Source organism: Chaetodon auriga, chromosome 17 (assembly GCF_051107435.1).
Source record: "Chaetodon auriga isolate fChaAug3 chromosome 17, fChaAug3.hap1, whole genome shotgun sequence".
Taxonomy (NCBI): domain Eukaryota; kingdom Metazoa; phylum Chordata; class Actinopteri; order Chaetodontiformes; family Chaetodontidae; genus Chaetodon; species Chaetodon auriga.
In genome coordinates, this window is record NC_135090.1 from 14,149,709 (window position 1) to 14,163,376 (window position 13,668).

General features: G+C 41.3%; 3 protein-coding genes across 4 annotated transcripts; 1 reads left to right on the forward strand and 2 right to left on the reverse strand.

Moving 5' to 3' along the window:
* Positions 1 to 72: 72 nt before the first annotated feature.
* On the reverse strand, positions 73 to 4,152 carry rida (reactive intermediate imine deaminase A). 2 transcript variants are annotated; one of them, XM_076754953.1, is made up of 6 exons: positions 4,021 to 4,152; positions 2,816 to 2,921; positions 2,108 to 2,162; positions 1,932 to 2,000; positions 734 to 789; positions 73 to 537 (listed from the first exon to the last, which is right to left on the reverse strand). In XM_076754953.1, exons 1-6 carry the CDS (start codon positions 4,083 to 4,085, stop codon positions 481 to 483), a joined length of 408 nt encoding a protein of 135 aa, XP_076611068.1. In that variant the 5' UTR covers positions 4,086 to 4,152; the 3' UTR covers positions 73 to 480. The 2 variants fall into 2 exon arrangements, with proteins under 2 accessions (XP_076611068.1, XP_076611069.1); XM_076754954.1 differs by lacking the exon at positions 4,021 to 4,152 and adding an exon at positions 3,723 to 3,796.
* Positions 4,153 to 4,375: 223 nt separating this feature from the next.
* Positions 4,376 to 11,393, reverse strand: stk3 (serine/threonine kinase 3 (STE20 homolog, yeast)). Its single transcript, XM_076754958.1, has 11 exons — positions 11,202 to 11,393; positions 10,117 to 10,197; positions 9,457 to 9,585; positions 9,136 to 9,250; positions 8,878 to 9,042; positions 8,558 to 8,725; positions 8,294 to 8,431; positions 8,006 to 8,131; positions 7,696 to 7,900; positions 7,399 to 7,592; positions 4,376 to 7,205 (listed from the first exon to the last, which is right to left on the reverse strand). The coding sequence occupies exons 1-11, from the start codon at positions 11,222 to 11,224 to the stop codon at positions 7,047 to 7,049; spliced, it is 1,503 nt and encodes a 500-aa protein (XP_076611073.1). The 5' UTR covers positions 11,225 to 11,393; the 3' UTR covers positions 4,376 to 7,046.
* Positions 11,394 to 11,616: 223 nt separating this feature from the next.
* polr2k (RNA polymerase II, I and III subunit K) lies at positions 11,617 to 13,477 on the forward strand. Its single transcript, XM_076754957.1, has 4 exons — positions 11,617 to 11,715; positions 11,936 to 12,004; positions 13,035 to 13,127; positions 13,266 to 13,477. Exons 2-4 carry the CDS (start codon positions 11,944 to 11,946, stop codon positions 13,286 to 13,288), a joined length of 177 nt encoding a protein of 58 aa, XP_076611072.1. The 5' UTR covers positions 11,617 to 11,715; positions 11,936 to 11,943; the 3' UTR covers positions 13,289 to 13,477.
* The last annotated feature ends 191 nt before the right edge of the window (positions 13,478 to 13,668 follow it).

The window sequence follows — 13,668 nt, forward strand, 5'->3', positions numbered from 1 at the left end:
GATAAACGTACTGTCTTTGATACCATAATGCAGGGTGAACACATAGGATGAGAGGTTTTACTTCATTTTTTATTCTTGAGAGCTGCACTGTTGAAATGTTTCTCTGCAACACAACAAAGATGAGAGGAAGTCGACCCTGAATGTGGACGCTGTGACCAGGGAATGTTCGGCTGGTTGTGCAGATACAATCCCACTTTACGCAATGTCTTAATTCAAGTGTGTCAGGTGTGAAATTACCACTAGCCACAAACCAAAGGCTGGTGAATTAAGTGCTGCTCTGTTCTTAAGGGTTTTAATCTCTAATACTGAAAACAGTTCATCTAGCTCCAGCTGCCAGAGGACAAACTAAGCTAAAACCTGAGTATATGGAAAAAAGAACATAATCCTGGTTTGGTCTTTCATGTGTCATCTAGAAATACAGGAGGGCTCTAAGGTCACTTGATGGTTAGACTACAGCTTGTTTGGAACGTGGCCGGCTAGTCAGGAGTCTGAGAGAGGACCCAGGACAGCAATAGCCTCAATTTCCACCAGTCCACCCTGAAGAGAAAAAGGAACATGAGGACATGAGAAATGTTTCACAACAATATTCAGAAGTAGCATTTTACACCCCATGCACAGATGATGGATGAGCATGCACCTATAGCTACCACGAATCTCCACCACCCCGTGTGGACTGATGTGCTGTGTGTTCCACAGGGTGCTGCAGTGGTGTAAAGGTTTTCTTTGTACTTACTCTGGGCAGAGCAGCGACTTGATAGGCAGCTCTGGCGGGGAAGTTACTGCTGAAAACTGGAGGGAAAAACACCTACATTATATTCATATTATAACAAAAGCCATCAGGTTAATCTATGACTTCTATAAATGGATCATTTGACCCTCTAATGATGCATACTTTCTAAAAAGAGTTTCTAGTGTTAGCAAAGGTGTCTGTCCTCTCCTTGCTCTGATGCAGGTCAGGGAAAGTTCTCTGCTGCAGGTTTAGGGTTGACTAGAGTCAGGGTGGCAGGCCTGTACCTGAGTCAATGTCCCACAGAGCAAAGCCTGCTGGGAGCGTTGGGTTACATCTGTGTGCCTGCACAGAGGTGTCCAATTACAACTCACTGGGCACTGCAGCTTCCATTACACCTGGCTGTTGTGATCCAGGAGGAAATGCCCAGACTGAGCAGCCCGTGAGAGGAGGCTGCTTTCATGCAGCAGAGGAAGGGCTGAGTGAGCTTGTCAGTCAGGTGACTGCTACACCTGTCAGCCATCATTTTCTGGGACATGTCGGTGAAATACGAGGCACCGCATCCCTTCGCAGGAACACATGAGCATCCTGGAGCGTGTTGTTGGAATAAATACGGACTTTCACAGTGTTTAATTTGAATCTTTTAGTAAACTGTGGGCTGGATTTGATTATTAAATGGAAAGAAAGCTGCCACGAAATGGGAACTGCAAACGTTAGAACTGGATTCAATTCTATGTTGACATGGAATATGATATGCATACAGAATTTTTTTAAATTTGCAAATCAATTTTTTAATTAAAATCTAATTTAATTTAAACACATAATAAGAAAATATAAGTATTCCCTTGCAAATCTAAAGATTTAAACCTCCTTTACCATAACCCCACTCCCCAATTAAAGAGGAATTAACTGTAGTCATGTGACAAAAAGTGATTCAGGCGTTTGTGCAGGAAAAGCATCATTTTTCTGTCATAGGACTACAACAATAATGCTTCTGGCAGCTGCTGCTGACAGGCGAATGAAGCAGGATGTTTGTATAGTCATGGTTAAATGGTGCCCCCGTGTGGCTGCTTTTATACATTTACAAAAACATGGCACCTTCTATCAATGTGATTAAACCGCACATCTATCATTTTCCATTATAATCTGCTTTCTGTCATGAAACTGAAGACACTGGGCTTGGGAATGAAAAACAAAGCCTTACATGTTTTGTACACCTCGTTGACGCTGTTAAAGTCGTTTATATCGGCGAGCAGCACGGTCGTCTTCACCACTGAAATCAAAGAGTTTGCGGTCAGGGAGTTTGTTGTGTTTGAACATTCAAACCGTACGAAAAACATGAGCAGCAGCTGAGTTAGCCTGATCGCACTGAGGTCTCACCGTTGGTGTAGTCACAGCCAGCAGCTTTAAGGATCTCCCCCATATTGACGAGAGCCTGAGGGGCGAGAGGAAGGGTCAATATTTAATCTCACCTTCTGTATTTTCTTTATATGTATTGATCAATTTTGTAAATTTAACAGCCAGTCAGAAAAGCTTTTCTCTTTGATTCATTGTATGTTTAATTATACGTTCTTATTGATGTATTTTACAGGTTTTATCTCTTTCGCTGGGAGTGAAAAGCACTAAAATGTGAACAAAATATCCTGCAAAGAAATATGATATGAGAATGAAAAGCAGCTTTATGGACTGTGATCATAGTTCTTGACACTTAAAATCTGAAATGAGAAGCGAGAATTCATCTTTACTGTAAGTGAAGCTACTGTAATTTTAATTTCTGTCTGTCTTTTGTAGTCTCTTTTGTAAAGTAGCAAGTAACTAAAGCAGTCAAATTTAATGGAGTAAAAAGTACAATATTTGCCTCTGAGATCTACTGGAATAGAAGTACTTCAAATGTGTACTTTAAGTGCAGTACAGTGAGTAAATGTCCTTTGTTATGTTACACTGCTGCCTCTCAGCAAGTAAATACAACAGGCAGGTGTCACAGTAAGTGTCCTGTCATCTGATGTTCAAACATGGTCAGCCACCATCATCATCATCATCATCATCATCATCATCATCATCATCATGAGCTGTCCCTGTCAGCCTCACCTGTTTGGCCTGAGCCTGCACTCCTCCATCCACCAGCTGACCAGTGGCCACGTCCAGCCCCAGCTGACCAGAGATGTACATCGTTCTGTCCACAACCACCGACTGGCTGAGGATGAGACAGAGGACAGAGGACACACACGCACACACGCACACACACACACATACACACACACACATAGACAAATACACTGCGTTAATTGCTTATAAATGAATGTATGATATCTTATTTTATGAATGAACGGTCAGGAGTTAATGTAGTAATGAAGATGTAAAATCATTTCTCTCCATGTGACTGCTGAACACCACTGAAGAAGCCGTTTACGCAACAAACCTAAACTGTATCTGCACCTAAAATATCTGAGTGACACCAACAGCTTGGTCCAGGACGCCCTGAAACCGAAAGTTAATTATCTAAAACCAAGATCCCACAGTCCCTCTGTGCTACAGTCTGCGTGTGTGGTTGATTATCAAGTCAAACATTACAGCAAATGACTGATAAGAACATCTTACCCCCAGAATAATAATAATAAAAAACGCTTAAACAATGGCTCAATAACCTTGAAGTGTTGTCTGTCTTGAATCAGAGGCCATTCATAGGCTGTACAGTGTGACGTAACTCCACCCACTGACAGCTAATTGGTCAGAGCAGGAACACGCCTCAAGTTGTGCGTAGACTAAATTAAACATGTGGGAGACTTTTGACAGGTGAATTTTACGATTTCTCATTACCTCTCTAAATTTTAAATCAAGTTATTATCAAACAAAACTTTTTTTTTCTTTTTCTTTTTTTCTTCTTCTTCTTCTTTTTAAAAAAAAAAAAAAAAAAAAAAAAAAAACTCTGAGCATTTCGGTCTCTCTGACGCGCAGGTAGAGTATTCACCTGCACATAGGACATTCATTTTCTTACCTGTATATTCCCTGTCTGACAGGGGCTTTTGGTGTGTAGGGGATCTGTCGACGGATGGTTGCCATTTCTACTCTGCGGCTGCTCCTCCTGCTCTGCCGAAAGTTCAACTCTGGCACTTTTTAACATGCGCTCACGTCAAGCAGGTGAGTTCACTGCACACTAAGACCCGCCCCGGATCAAACATTGGACTGTCCTTGTTTCTCATTCATTCAAACACTTCATGTGCCAAAATCTGTACCCCACGTGTCGCTATAAATAGATAATGGTGCCCTTTTTTTCTGTTTTGAAGTTTCCTTACCTGTACGGGCCGATGGCAGCCGGGGCTGATGTCGTGTTGACGATCCTTCTGTTCAGCGCAGACATGATTCTCTGATTGTTTTTCCCAAATCTCTCTGCACCGCACAGTTGCTGTCAATGAGGTGAAGTGGTTGTGCAACAACAAGTGAACAGTTGCTGCAGTAAAGTCTACCGTAATGACTATAAGGTAGCGCGCGCTGCATTTTTAGAGGCGCACGAAAAATAGTGCCGTCCTTAGTAGAAGAGTTACGGCAGCGCAAGTGCGTGTGGTCAGTCATGAAGGTTTCAGCTGCAGCTGAGAGGTTCAAGGCTCCTTTTACAGAGTCCCAGATTAGATAAAAGCCATTGCACTGCAGTTATGGTTAACTATAAGTAACTTTTATTATTTCTTGCACCTTTTCAAATCTTTATAAAGTATTACAAACAATAGATAATAAATTATGTGGTTCAAACATAAATGCTTACATTCCACTCTACACCCTCAGGTCGTTATATAGCAGAAGTAACAGTGAGATAAACAAATCATATAGCCATATATCAAAAGAACGATTTCAGATAACTATACACGTTATGGCGTTCTCCGCAATGTCACCTTTCAAAACGGGGCTTTTTATTGTATCGAGCAAGATTTTTGTCAAGCTGAAAAATTCCAGCTTCCACATTTGCAGTACTCCTACCTGTGCAGTTAATAAAATAGCATTCCACTAAATAGCAAACATAACTTAGAAACATGCATAGTCTAAAACAGGGCGAAATCAAGCCACATATATTTGACAGAGGGCGAAAATATTAACAGCCAAATCAGCTTCCATATTTAAACCAGTGTCACCGAAAGATTTCGAACACATTTAATAAATTAAGCGTGAATGCTTGTACGGCAGTTGCCAATGCACTGCAGACTTAATATATGGAAATAATTCAATGCAAGAATGTTCATGATTTCTGAGAGAGAACACGCGAAAGACAAACAAAAACAAAACAAACGTGATCATTTAAAGGCTGAGACTGACATCCGGATTCAGGTGTTTTAGAAGTCAGCTTATTTTGGACATCAGATGAGATACAAGACAGTGTAACAGGTCCATTTTTAGATTAGGGTATTACTGATATGCAGTAAGTGTGGGCGGAACCACAACATCAAGACTGCACATTGACATATGTAACAGCAACCTGCAGACATACGCATTGAAAGATAGTCACAATTCATTCCAAGGGTCATTAATAGCTTGTGCTGAATCAACACGCCAACAGAACTGACTGAAATACATCCATAATGGTGCAGTTTGTTTCCTTCATCAAGAGTCCCAATATGTCCTTAGCTTTAACAGTTCTCAATTAAAGTGTCAAATAAAGACTGATTGGGTCTTTGGAGCCAATTTCTGACAGCTGAGAATCTGATAACAGCCAATATCTCTAAATTTTAATACATTTTCATACAGTGTCCCTCAAATTTAAGTAACCAGACAGCACTTCTTTCAAAATAGTTTTTAGCTGTTAACAATGTCTCAAAACACCCGAAGCTCGCACACCATGAACTGACAGTGCATCTTCATTCCTTCATTAAGAACATCACACCTACATGTTACAAAAGAAAAAAAAAAAAAACAGCACATTTTTCTGCATTGTTGATGAAACATAGACATAAACTGCTGAAAAAAAAAATCTTAATGCAATTTAATAAAATGAGTCTGATATTCAGATATTAGACTTGTGGCTGATGCCAGAGCTCCGTTTCCTTAAGTATTCAGTGTCAGTCACTTGAGTCTTTCATCTCACGCTGATGTGATTGTTTTCCTGGACAACAGCCATAAAACATATTAAATGACTACTTGTGTTATTTGGTCTTCCTCACTGAGCACTGAACTGTTATTGTCTTCTTCAATACTTTACAGAGAACAGCATAAATCTGCAGGTGTTTCCTCCAGAGACATAAAAAGAAAAGTCAAACAGTATTTAGGAATGATTCTGCTTGTATGGAAATCATAGACTTTAAATTAGGAATGAATTTTGGTGCCGACTCTGGTTTTAATTTGAGTTTGGTGGATCATTTTGTCAAGTAAAAGCTCAGTTTTTAAATTCATGAAGAGCGCTGGGTGAGTGCGAACTCAGAGAGCGAAGAAAAACCGGGACAGGTGTGTCATGAGGCACTGGGATACATGGAGTGTGTCTGTATTGAAGAAGCCCGGAACATCATAGTGAAAACAACAAAATTAAATAAATGGTTACGACTAATGAAATAAGTTTAGAATTTTCAGATCCACCAGCGACTGAAGACGATCCGCTCACCATCCACACGATTTCTGTCTACTTTCCACGGTTCATTTCCAACTCATCTCCATGCGAGGAAATGGACTTAACCATCTGATGACTTGTTTTATTACACCGCTTATTTTGAAAACCAGGTTTCAAATATTTTAAGGCATTCTCAACTTAATCAACACCATCTTGATTGTCTTTGGTCGTGGACAAGCCTCCACAGCTTGTTGTTGCAGGTATTTCCAGACTAGGCTCTATATAATATTTACACTGAAAGTGAAACGTCTGAGGAAAAAAGACCACTTGTCATTGAGCTGGTAATTATACTACTGCTGCTGCCAGAGGATTGGCTTCCTTATGTGTCGGTGGTGATTCCCCGAGGGTTGTCTGCGTTTGGAAAAGAGGAAATTCATTTTGAGACTTTCAGACGTCGCCAAGCCTTAGTTCTCTCTTTGGCCGCAGCCCTGAGCATCATTCACGGGACAGCAACTTTACCGGAACCGTAGAAACAAATATACGCTCTAAATTGTCAGAACAGCATCTAGACATAGTGTAGAAACAAGGCAGACGAGTGTGGATTCCAGGAGCCAATATGGATGTCACCCAGTAAAGGAAGCACCTAACTTCCTTTAGAGGCCAGTTAGCAGTCAGTCAGAACAGCAATGGGCTTCCAACAAAGACAATAAGGTCATCTTAGTTCCTCTGAGTCAATGGGACAGAAGTTTCGTGGTGACGTTGGCTTTGGGAAACCGAGACCGGAGGGAGGAGCACTCAGAAGTTCTGTTGTCGTCTCTTCTTGGCATCCATGGCGTCCAGGATGGGCTGTCTTTTCGCAGTGTAGCGCTGCCTGAGCTCCTCAATCTCCCGCTCCATCATGGGATCCAAGGCACTCAGGCGCATCTGCAGCTCCTCAAAGTCCAGGTTCTTCAGCTGGGAGACAGCACACAAATAGACAGTCAGACAAACGGCAAAGGGAAATATGATGAGTCATATTTAGTGTCTTGTCGTGGATAATATTGCAAGAACAGCGTCATGCTTTGTTATTTTTACCACTGTCTCCCTTTAGGTCAAAGCACATTAATTACAGCAGTCCCACCACATGTTCATGGAAGATGTTACTCACAAAGTCAAAGTCTCCGTCCTGAGGCACCTTCCAGTTGTCAGGGAAGACGTTTTTGGACTGGATGTGATAGCCGGGCTGCTCCTGCGGCTGGTTGTGGTTGTAGTTCTCCTGCTGCTGGGCTGCCTTGTTCGAGTCCTGCTTGTCAAAATAGTCCATGAAGGACGGACGTATCGGCTGTTGGGGGGTGGCGTGCCCTGTGGAGGAGGAAGAGGGTTTATCACAGTAACAAGTCAAGTCAAACTGCATTCCTTAGGAGGCTCCCTGGTTTTGAGGATTTTACATCATATACAAGCTCACTTCTCATGGATCTCTGGTCCTCCTCCTCCTCTTCATCATCATCACTGTTGATGACCATGGTGCCCAGGTCTGACTCCAGCATGGTGCTGCCGTGTTCGATCATGGTCTGCGCCCCGTCACTCATGGTGCTGGTGGCCCGCATGGTTCCTGCCCCCTCTGAGCCCGACTTCACCATAGTGTGAGAGTCCACCTCTGTCTCCTCCTCCTGGACAACACGGGACATTTGATCATACAGCCATGTAATCCCGTCCAGTCAAATCTAGGGGTTGCTTCAACACAAACTTTATTTGTGACGTCTCAGCATACGTACAGAGTTGTCGTCCTCCTCCTCCAGCTCTCTCTGCTGCTCCTGCTGCCGCTTGGCTTTCATCTCCATGGCCTCGGTTATCAGGTCTCTCAGGATTGTGACGGGCTTGGCCTGGCTGATGAATGGGTGCTGGACATTCGCAAGAAGAAATAATAAAAAAAGAGAAAAGAAATAATGCTTAGTGCCTCAGTGGTTCTCTGACAGTGTAAACACAAAGGGAGCATTTCGTTCACCCCCGCTGCTCTTTAAAGTTTTATCTGTGTGTGTGCGTGTGTGTCTCCTTCCTACTACCTGTAGGAGCTGTGTGGCGGTCGCTCTCTGTTCTGGATTCTTGACCAGACACTTCTTGACAAAGTCTGTGAACTCGTCTGACCAAAGCTCCGGCTTCCTGAATGTTGGAGGAGGGTTGGTGGGAATCATGAAGATAGCCTGGAGGAACACAAAGAGGTCACATCACAAGACACCATGTCAGCCATTTGTTCTTTAGGCACCTCAAATCCAAATGTTCTAAAAACTCCTGCACCCACTTCTTCAACAAACAATGTTTACACTCACTCTCATGGGATGGATGTCAGCGTAGGGAGGCTTGCCCTCTGCCATCTCTATAGACGTGATGCCCAGGGACCAGATGTCAGCCACACAGTTGTAGCCTATCTCCTGGATCACCTCTGGGGCCATCCAGAACGGAGTACCAATCACAGTGTTTCTCTTTGCCATGGTGTCCTTCAGAGGTAAAACAATGCAGGTATCAATGTTATGAGCTTGAATGGTTCATATGGATTCAGTTAAAGATTAGACGTTTCATCTGGACCTTAGATGAGAACATTCACTTTGCCGTCACTAGTGCAGCATTCAAATAACTGCTGTAATGTTACCGTTAGCTGTCCAGCAACTCCAAAGTCTGCAAGTTTGGCGTGCCCCTCAGTGTTGAGGAGGATGTTTCCCGCCTTGATGTCCCGATGGATCTTCCTCATGAAGTGAAGGTATTCAAGACCCTTCAGCGTCGACTTCAGGATAGTGGCGATCTCATCTTCTGTCAACTGATGTGAGAAGGAAAAAGGAAACACAAGGATGAAATAAGATCCGACAGTCAATGAATAAATTAGACTGTGAAATTCTCTGAAAGAACCCACTGTCTTGTTGCGCAGTCTGATGATGTCAGAGACAGAGCCGGCTCCACAGTACTCCATGACAATCCACAGGTCTGTGTTTTTGAAGTAGCTACCATAGTACTTCACTACGTAAGGGCTAGAGGGAAATACCAAACAGAGCGGTCATCAAAAGAGAACAAAAACAGCAGAAGTGAGAAAACTCTTGCAGGTCAAGACAGAGAGCTGCAGCAGCTAGCGGCACCGCTGCTGTTACATGAAGCATGTAACTTAGAGCAGAGTGAACTATGGAAGCAAATACGATGAGCATTGGGAGGTTTGAGGAAAGCCGCGTTCTCTCCTAACCTGTCACACTGCTGCATGATGGAAATCTCCTTGATGATCTCTTGCAGATCTGACTCCACAGGAACCTGCTTGATGGCCACCACCTGGCCCGACTCCTTATGGATGGCTTTGAACACACTGCCATAAGAACTAAACACACACACAAAGGTTCAGTCACAACGTGTCCAGAGTGCATTTTAGAAATGACAGTACAGAGCTGCAGCCATTAATCAATTAGCTGTCAACTATTAATCACCAACAATTTGGATAGTTGACTAATAGGTTTGAGAAAGATTTAAGAAAAGAAAAGTCAGAATTCTCAGACTCCGGTGTCTTAAATTTATTTTCTGGTTCTTCACTCTTCTATGACATTAAACTGAATATCTTTGTCTTGTGGGCAAAACAAGACATTTGAGAATGTTATCTTGGGCTTTGGGAAACACTGATTGATATTTTTCCCCATTTTCTGACCAAACAACTTATCGATTAATCAACAGAATAATCAATAGATAACTTGACAGTTTTTACTTGCAGCCCTATTACAGTATTAACAAATTAATTACAAAAGAAAAGATGTGCTTCTTAAACAGTACAGCATTACTGTGTCTGAAGGGCTCTAAATATCTTTAGTCAATGGCACACAAGTGGAAACGAAGGCTAGTCATGACTGAAACATCTTACCCTTCACCGAGTTTCTCTAAAACATCAAACACTTCCTCTGGTTGCTTGGTCAAACTGTCCTCACTCAGCTTTTTCAGCTTGCTGTAGAAATGGAACAAACAGGTCAGATGCAACCTCAGTATAACAGAGTAACTAAAAACAAGTAGTGAAACCAAACAAAAGCACTATAGCAGAGGAGCATCTGAAATCAAAATGACAGTGGTCTGCAGTTCCTAGAACGAAGTTATAGAAATGAATTAATAAAAAGTTTGGGATGTGCTCATGTAAACAAACCAAGGTGTTCGGAAATGTAAATAACTCAAATGTTTTCACTTCAAACAAAGACAAAAGCAAGGATTTTATTAAATAGTCTACAGCTGGTGGATATTAAGTTTTGGTGCCTTCATATACTATTTATTAGGGAGGCTGATATGGTCTCTGAGCACTGAGTAATGTGGATAAATGGCCGAATGACAGAAACAGAGACATTAACTTCACTCAGTTCAGTCAGAGAAGTCCGAATTATTTATATCTTACATCTTACAAGTTAATGTGAATCATTTATTCGGCTGATGGAAAAGTAATCCACAACAACTTTGATAACTGATTAATTTTTTAAGTCAAATATCAATTAAAATTGTTAATATTTGCTGATTCCAGTATATGAAATATGAGAAGTTTACACATGTATCACCATGACAGAAATAAATTTAATGGTTACCGAGGATACTTATTTGTTTCACGGGGAGATGCTGGGTCGTTTCAGTTCACACGAAACTCTTTAGTGTGCCGAAATTAGTAACGTAGCTACAACAACTTGCTACCTCAAAGGCACCAACGAAGTTAACATTTGCAGTTACTTAACAACGAAACAGGCTGGAAAGCCACAAATGTTCAAGGCCTTAACACAAGGCTTGTGATTATGGTCAATAGTGACTTCTAGAATCGTTAACTCCTGTTAACTGAGTCGAAAGTTTGACAGAAAACCGGTGAAGCTAACTAAGTTAGCATCTGCTAGCTGAACGATAGCTACCTTCTACATTAGCATTTTAGCTAGCTGGTCAATGGCTTCCAAGCACGTTTAAAGCAGGCAGATGTTCACAAACCTTTTGGGCGCCGACGGCTCCATTTTGTAGAACTTAAAAGAATAAAAAGGCAACGGACTAACTGTAAGTTATAGCTGTTTGGGGGCCAGCAGTCAAGATGTGAACATTGTCAGCAGAGTCGTTGTTGTCAAAAACTAACGTTAGTTAAGGGCCAGCTGAGTCTTCGTCAGATGATGGATACCATAGGGATACAATTTTTCCGCAGCGCCCCCTCTTGGACCGGAATGCAAAATAATAATTGAACAACTTCCGTCTTTACAAATCTACTAGCAACCATGAGCAACCTGCAGTAAACAAACCACAAACACGGCGGTGTACAATGCAATCTGTCATATATTCATCTTTATTTGTATTGTTTTGCGAAAAGGAAAAATATGACTAATGTGACGGAAATCCTCTAACCAATCACAAACCACTTTGCTGGGACGTGGACGCCGGTTGTACGCATGCGCGAAGACAGCATAGTGTGATGTGAAAAGAGACGTAAACAGTTAGCAGTTAGCTTGTGAAAACGGTGAGATTTTTTTAAAAAAATCTTTTTCCTTTCTGTATGTCATATTCTCTAAATTTATACTGATTTTTTTTTTTTTGATTTCTGAAAGACCTTTGTTCTCTAGGACAACCGGTTCTGGTGGTTTAAGCTAATCCTGTTGTTATCACCATGCTGTTTCTGTGTTAGCATGCTGTAACGGTATAGTTGTGACTGAGTCAATATTGCGTGCTGTCTTTTATAGAAACAAAAATGGACCCACAGAAAGATCTGCAACCGCCCAAACAGCAGCCTATGATCTACATATGTGGAGGTACATTGTATTTTTTGCTTGCGTTGATAGTACAGTCAGTTACTGCAGCGGGTACTACTGCTAACGATGCTAACACACCTTGCTTTACTTTATGGTGTAATGCAACTCTTGCTGCTGCCATTTGTTTTTTTTTCTTCTGTTACCTCTAGTGCTACCTTAGATACTTCTGTTTTGTGACTTTCTGTTACCCTTTGTCACAGTATCATTACGTACAGTCGTAGAACTGATTCAACAGTGGTACTGTTACGGTACTCAATGATGGCGAAAAGGCTGCAGCTCTTTGAAAGCATTATTATGTGCTCATCAATTCTTAAGGCCTTGAATGAATGAACGTTGATCAAATAGTATGGTTTTATGCAATGAATGAATGAAGTTTTTATCTTTGTGGCATGCACACAGCTCTGCTCACACCGCGCTTGATTACAAGACACCGCAAAATGGATGTAAATACATGTCCAGAATGCACAGCACATGTTTCTAGATGGTACTACAAAGAGTGCTGAGATCAACAAAACTACATAGATTTCACAATCAGATTTTCAGACCTGTGTATGTACAACAAAATGTAGATGTCACTTAAGAACTGATATTGTATACATATAACCTAAGAATTGAAATAGATCCACTACTCCATCTTTCTTTTTTAAACGTTTGAGACAAAGTTAGTACACACAAAAATGAAACACCAACTATTGTTTTTGAACTTCTGTACACCAGAATATTCCAGGATGTGTTGAGTCAGTTCATGACAGATTCACAGGCTGAATCATCATAGCAGATTACAGTTCACATGGCTCACACAGTCAGTTTTTCCCTTCACATTTGTGAATCGGCCAATGCAAATAACAAGAGGAGGAAGAGCAATTCTTCACTGCAACTGAAAAACATTGCCTTCTCGATAAGAAAATGTAACAAATGATCCAGAGCTATAACAAAGCTTTAGCATAAATTGAAAAATTACATTGTCATAAACTGTGTATCAATCGTTATCTAAGGTTTTTTCTGTAATATTGTCTCCCTTTACTTGCAGAATGTCACACTGAAAATGAAATTAAGGCCCGCGATCCGATCCGATGCAGGGAGTGCGGCTACAGGATCATGTACAAGAAGAGAACAAAGAGATGTATCCCTCAACGTGTGTGTGTGTGTGTGTGTGTGTGTGTGTGTGTGTGTGTGTGTGGCAAAGGGCTTTTTATTATACATCACATGGATGAATTGAGTGCCATACTACCTGTACATTTCCTTGACTCTTTGATTTCAGTGGTTGTTTTCGATGCCCGGTGAAGAGGAGGAGAGCAGCAGTTTTGATTGTTATTGTTCTGTACTCTTTTTGTAGTGTGTGAGCATGTAAATACATAGGCCTCCAGACCCAGCTCCAGATGCTTTAAATTCACTATTTTCATGTCAGCACAAATTGTGCTGTTTTTTGCCCAAAAGTGGATATAAATTCTGGTTTATTAAAAACATGTTTTTCACTGACTGTGACTCTTTTTCCACTGATTTGTCTTTATTTGTCATCATCTTTCAGAGAAATGTCTAGACAAATACTGGAACATGAATTAAGAAATTTTGCCTTTTAAAAGCTAAATTCTCATTTATTTTCACACTGTGGGAGATAATTTAGTTCGTTAATTCAGTTTCTTATTTCTGTTGTTTTAACAGCA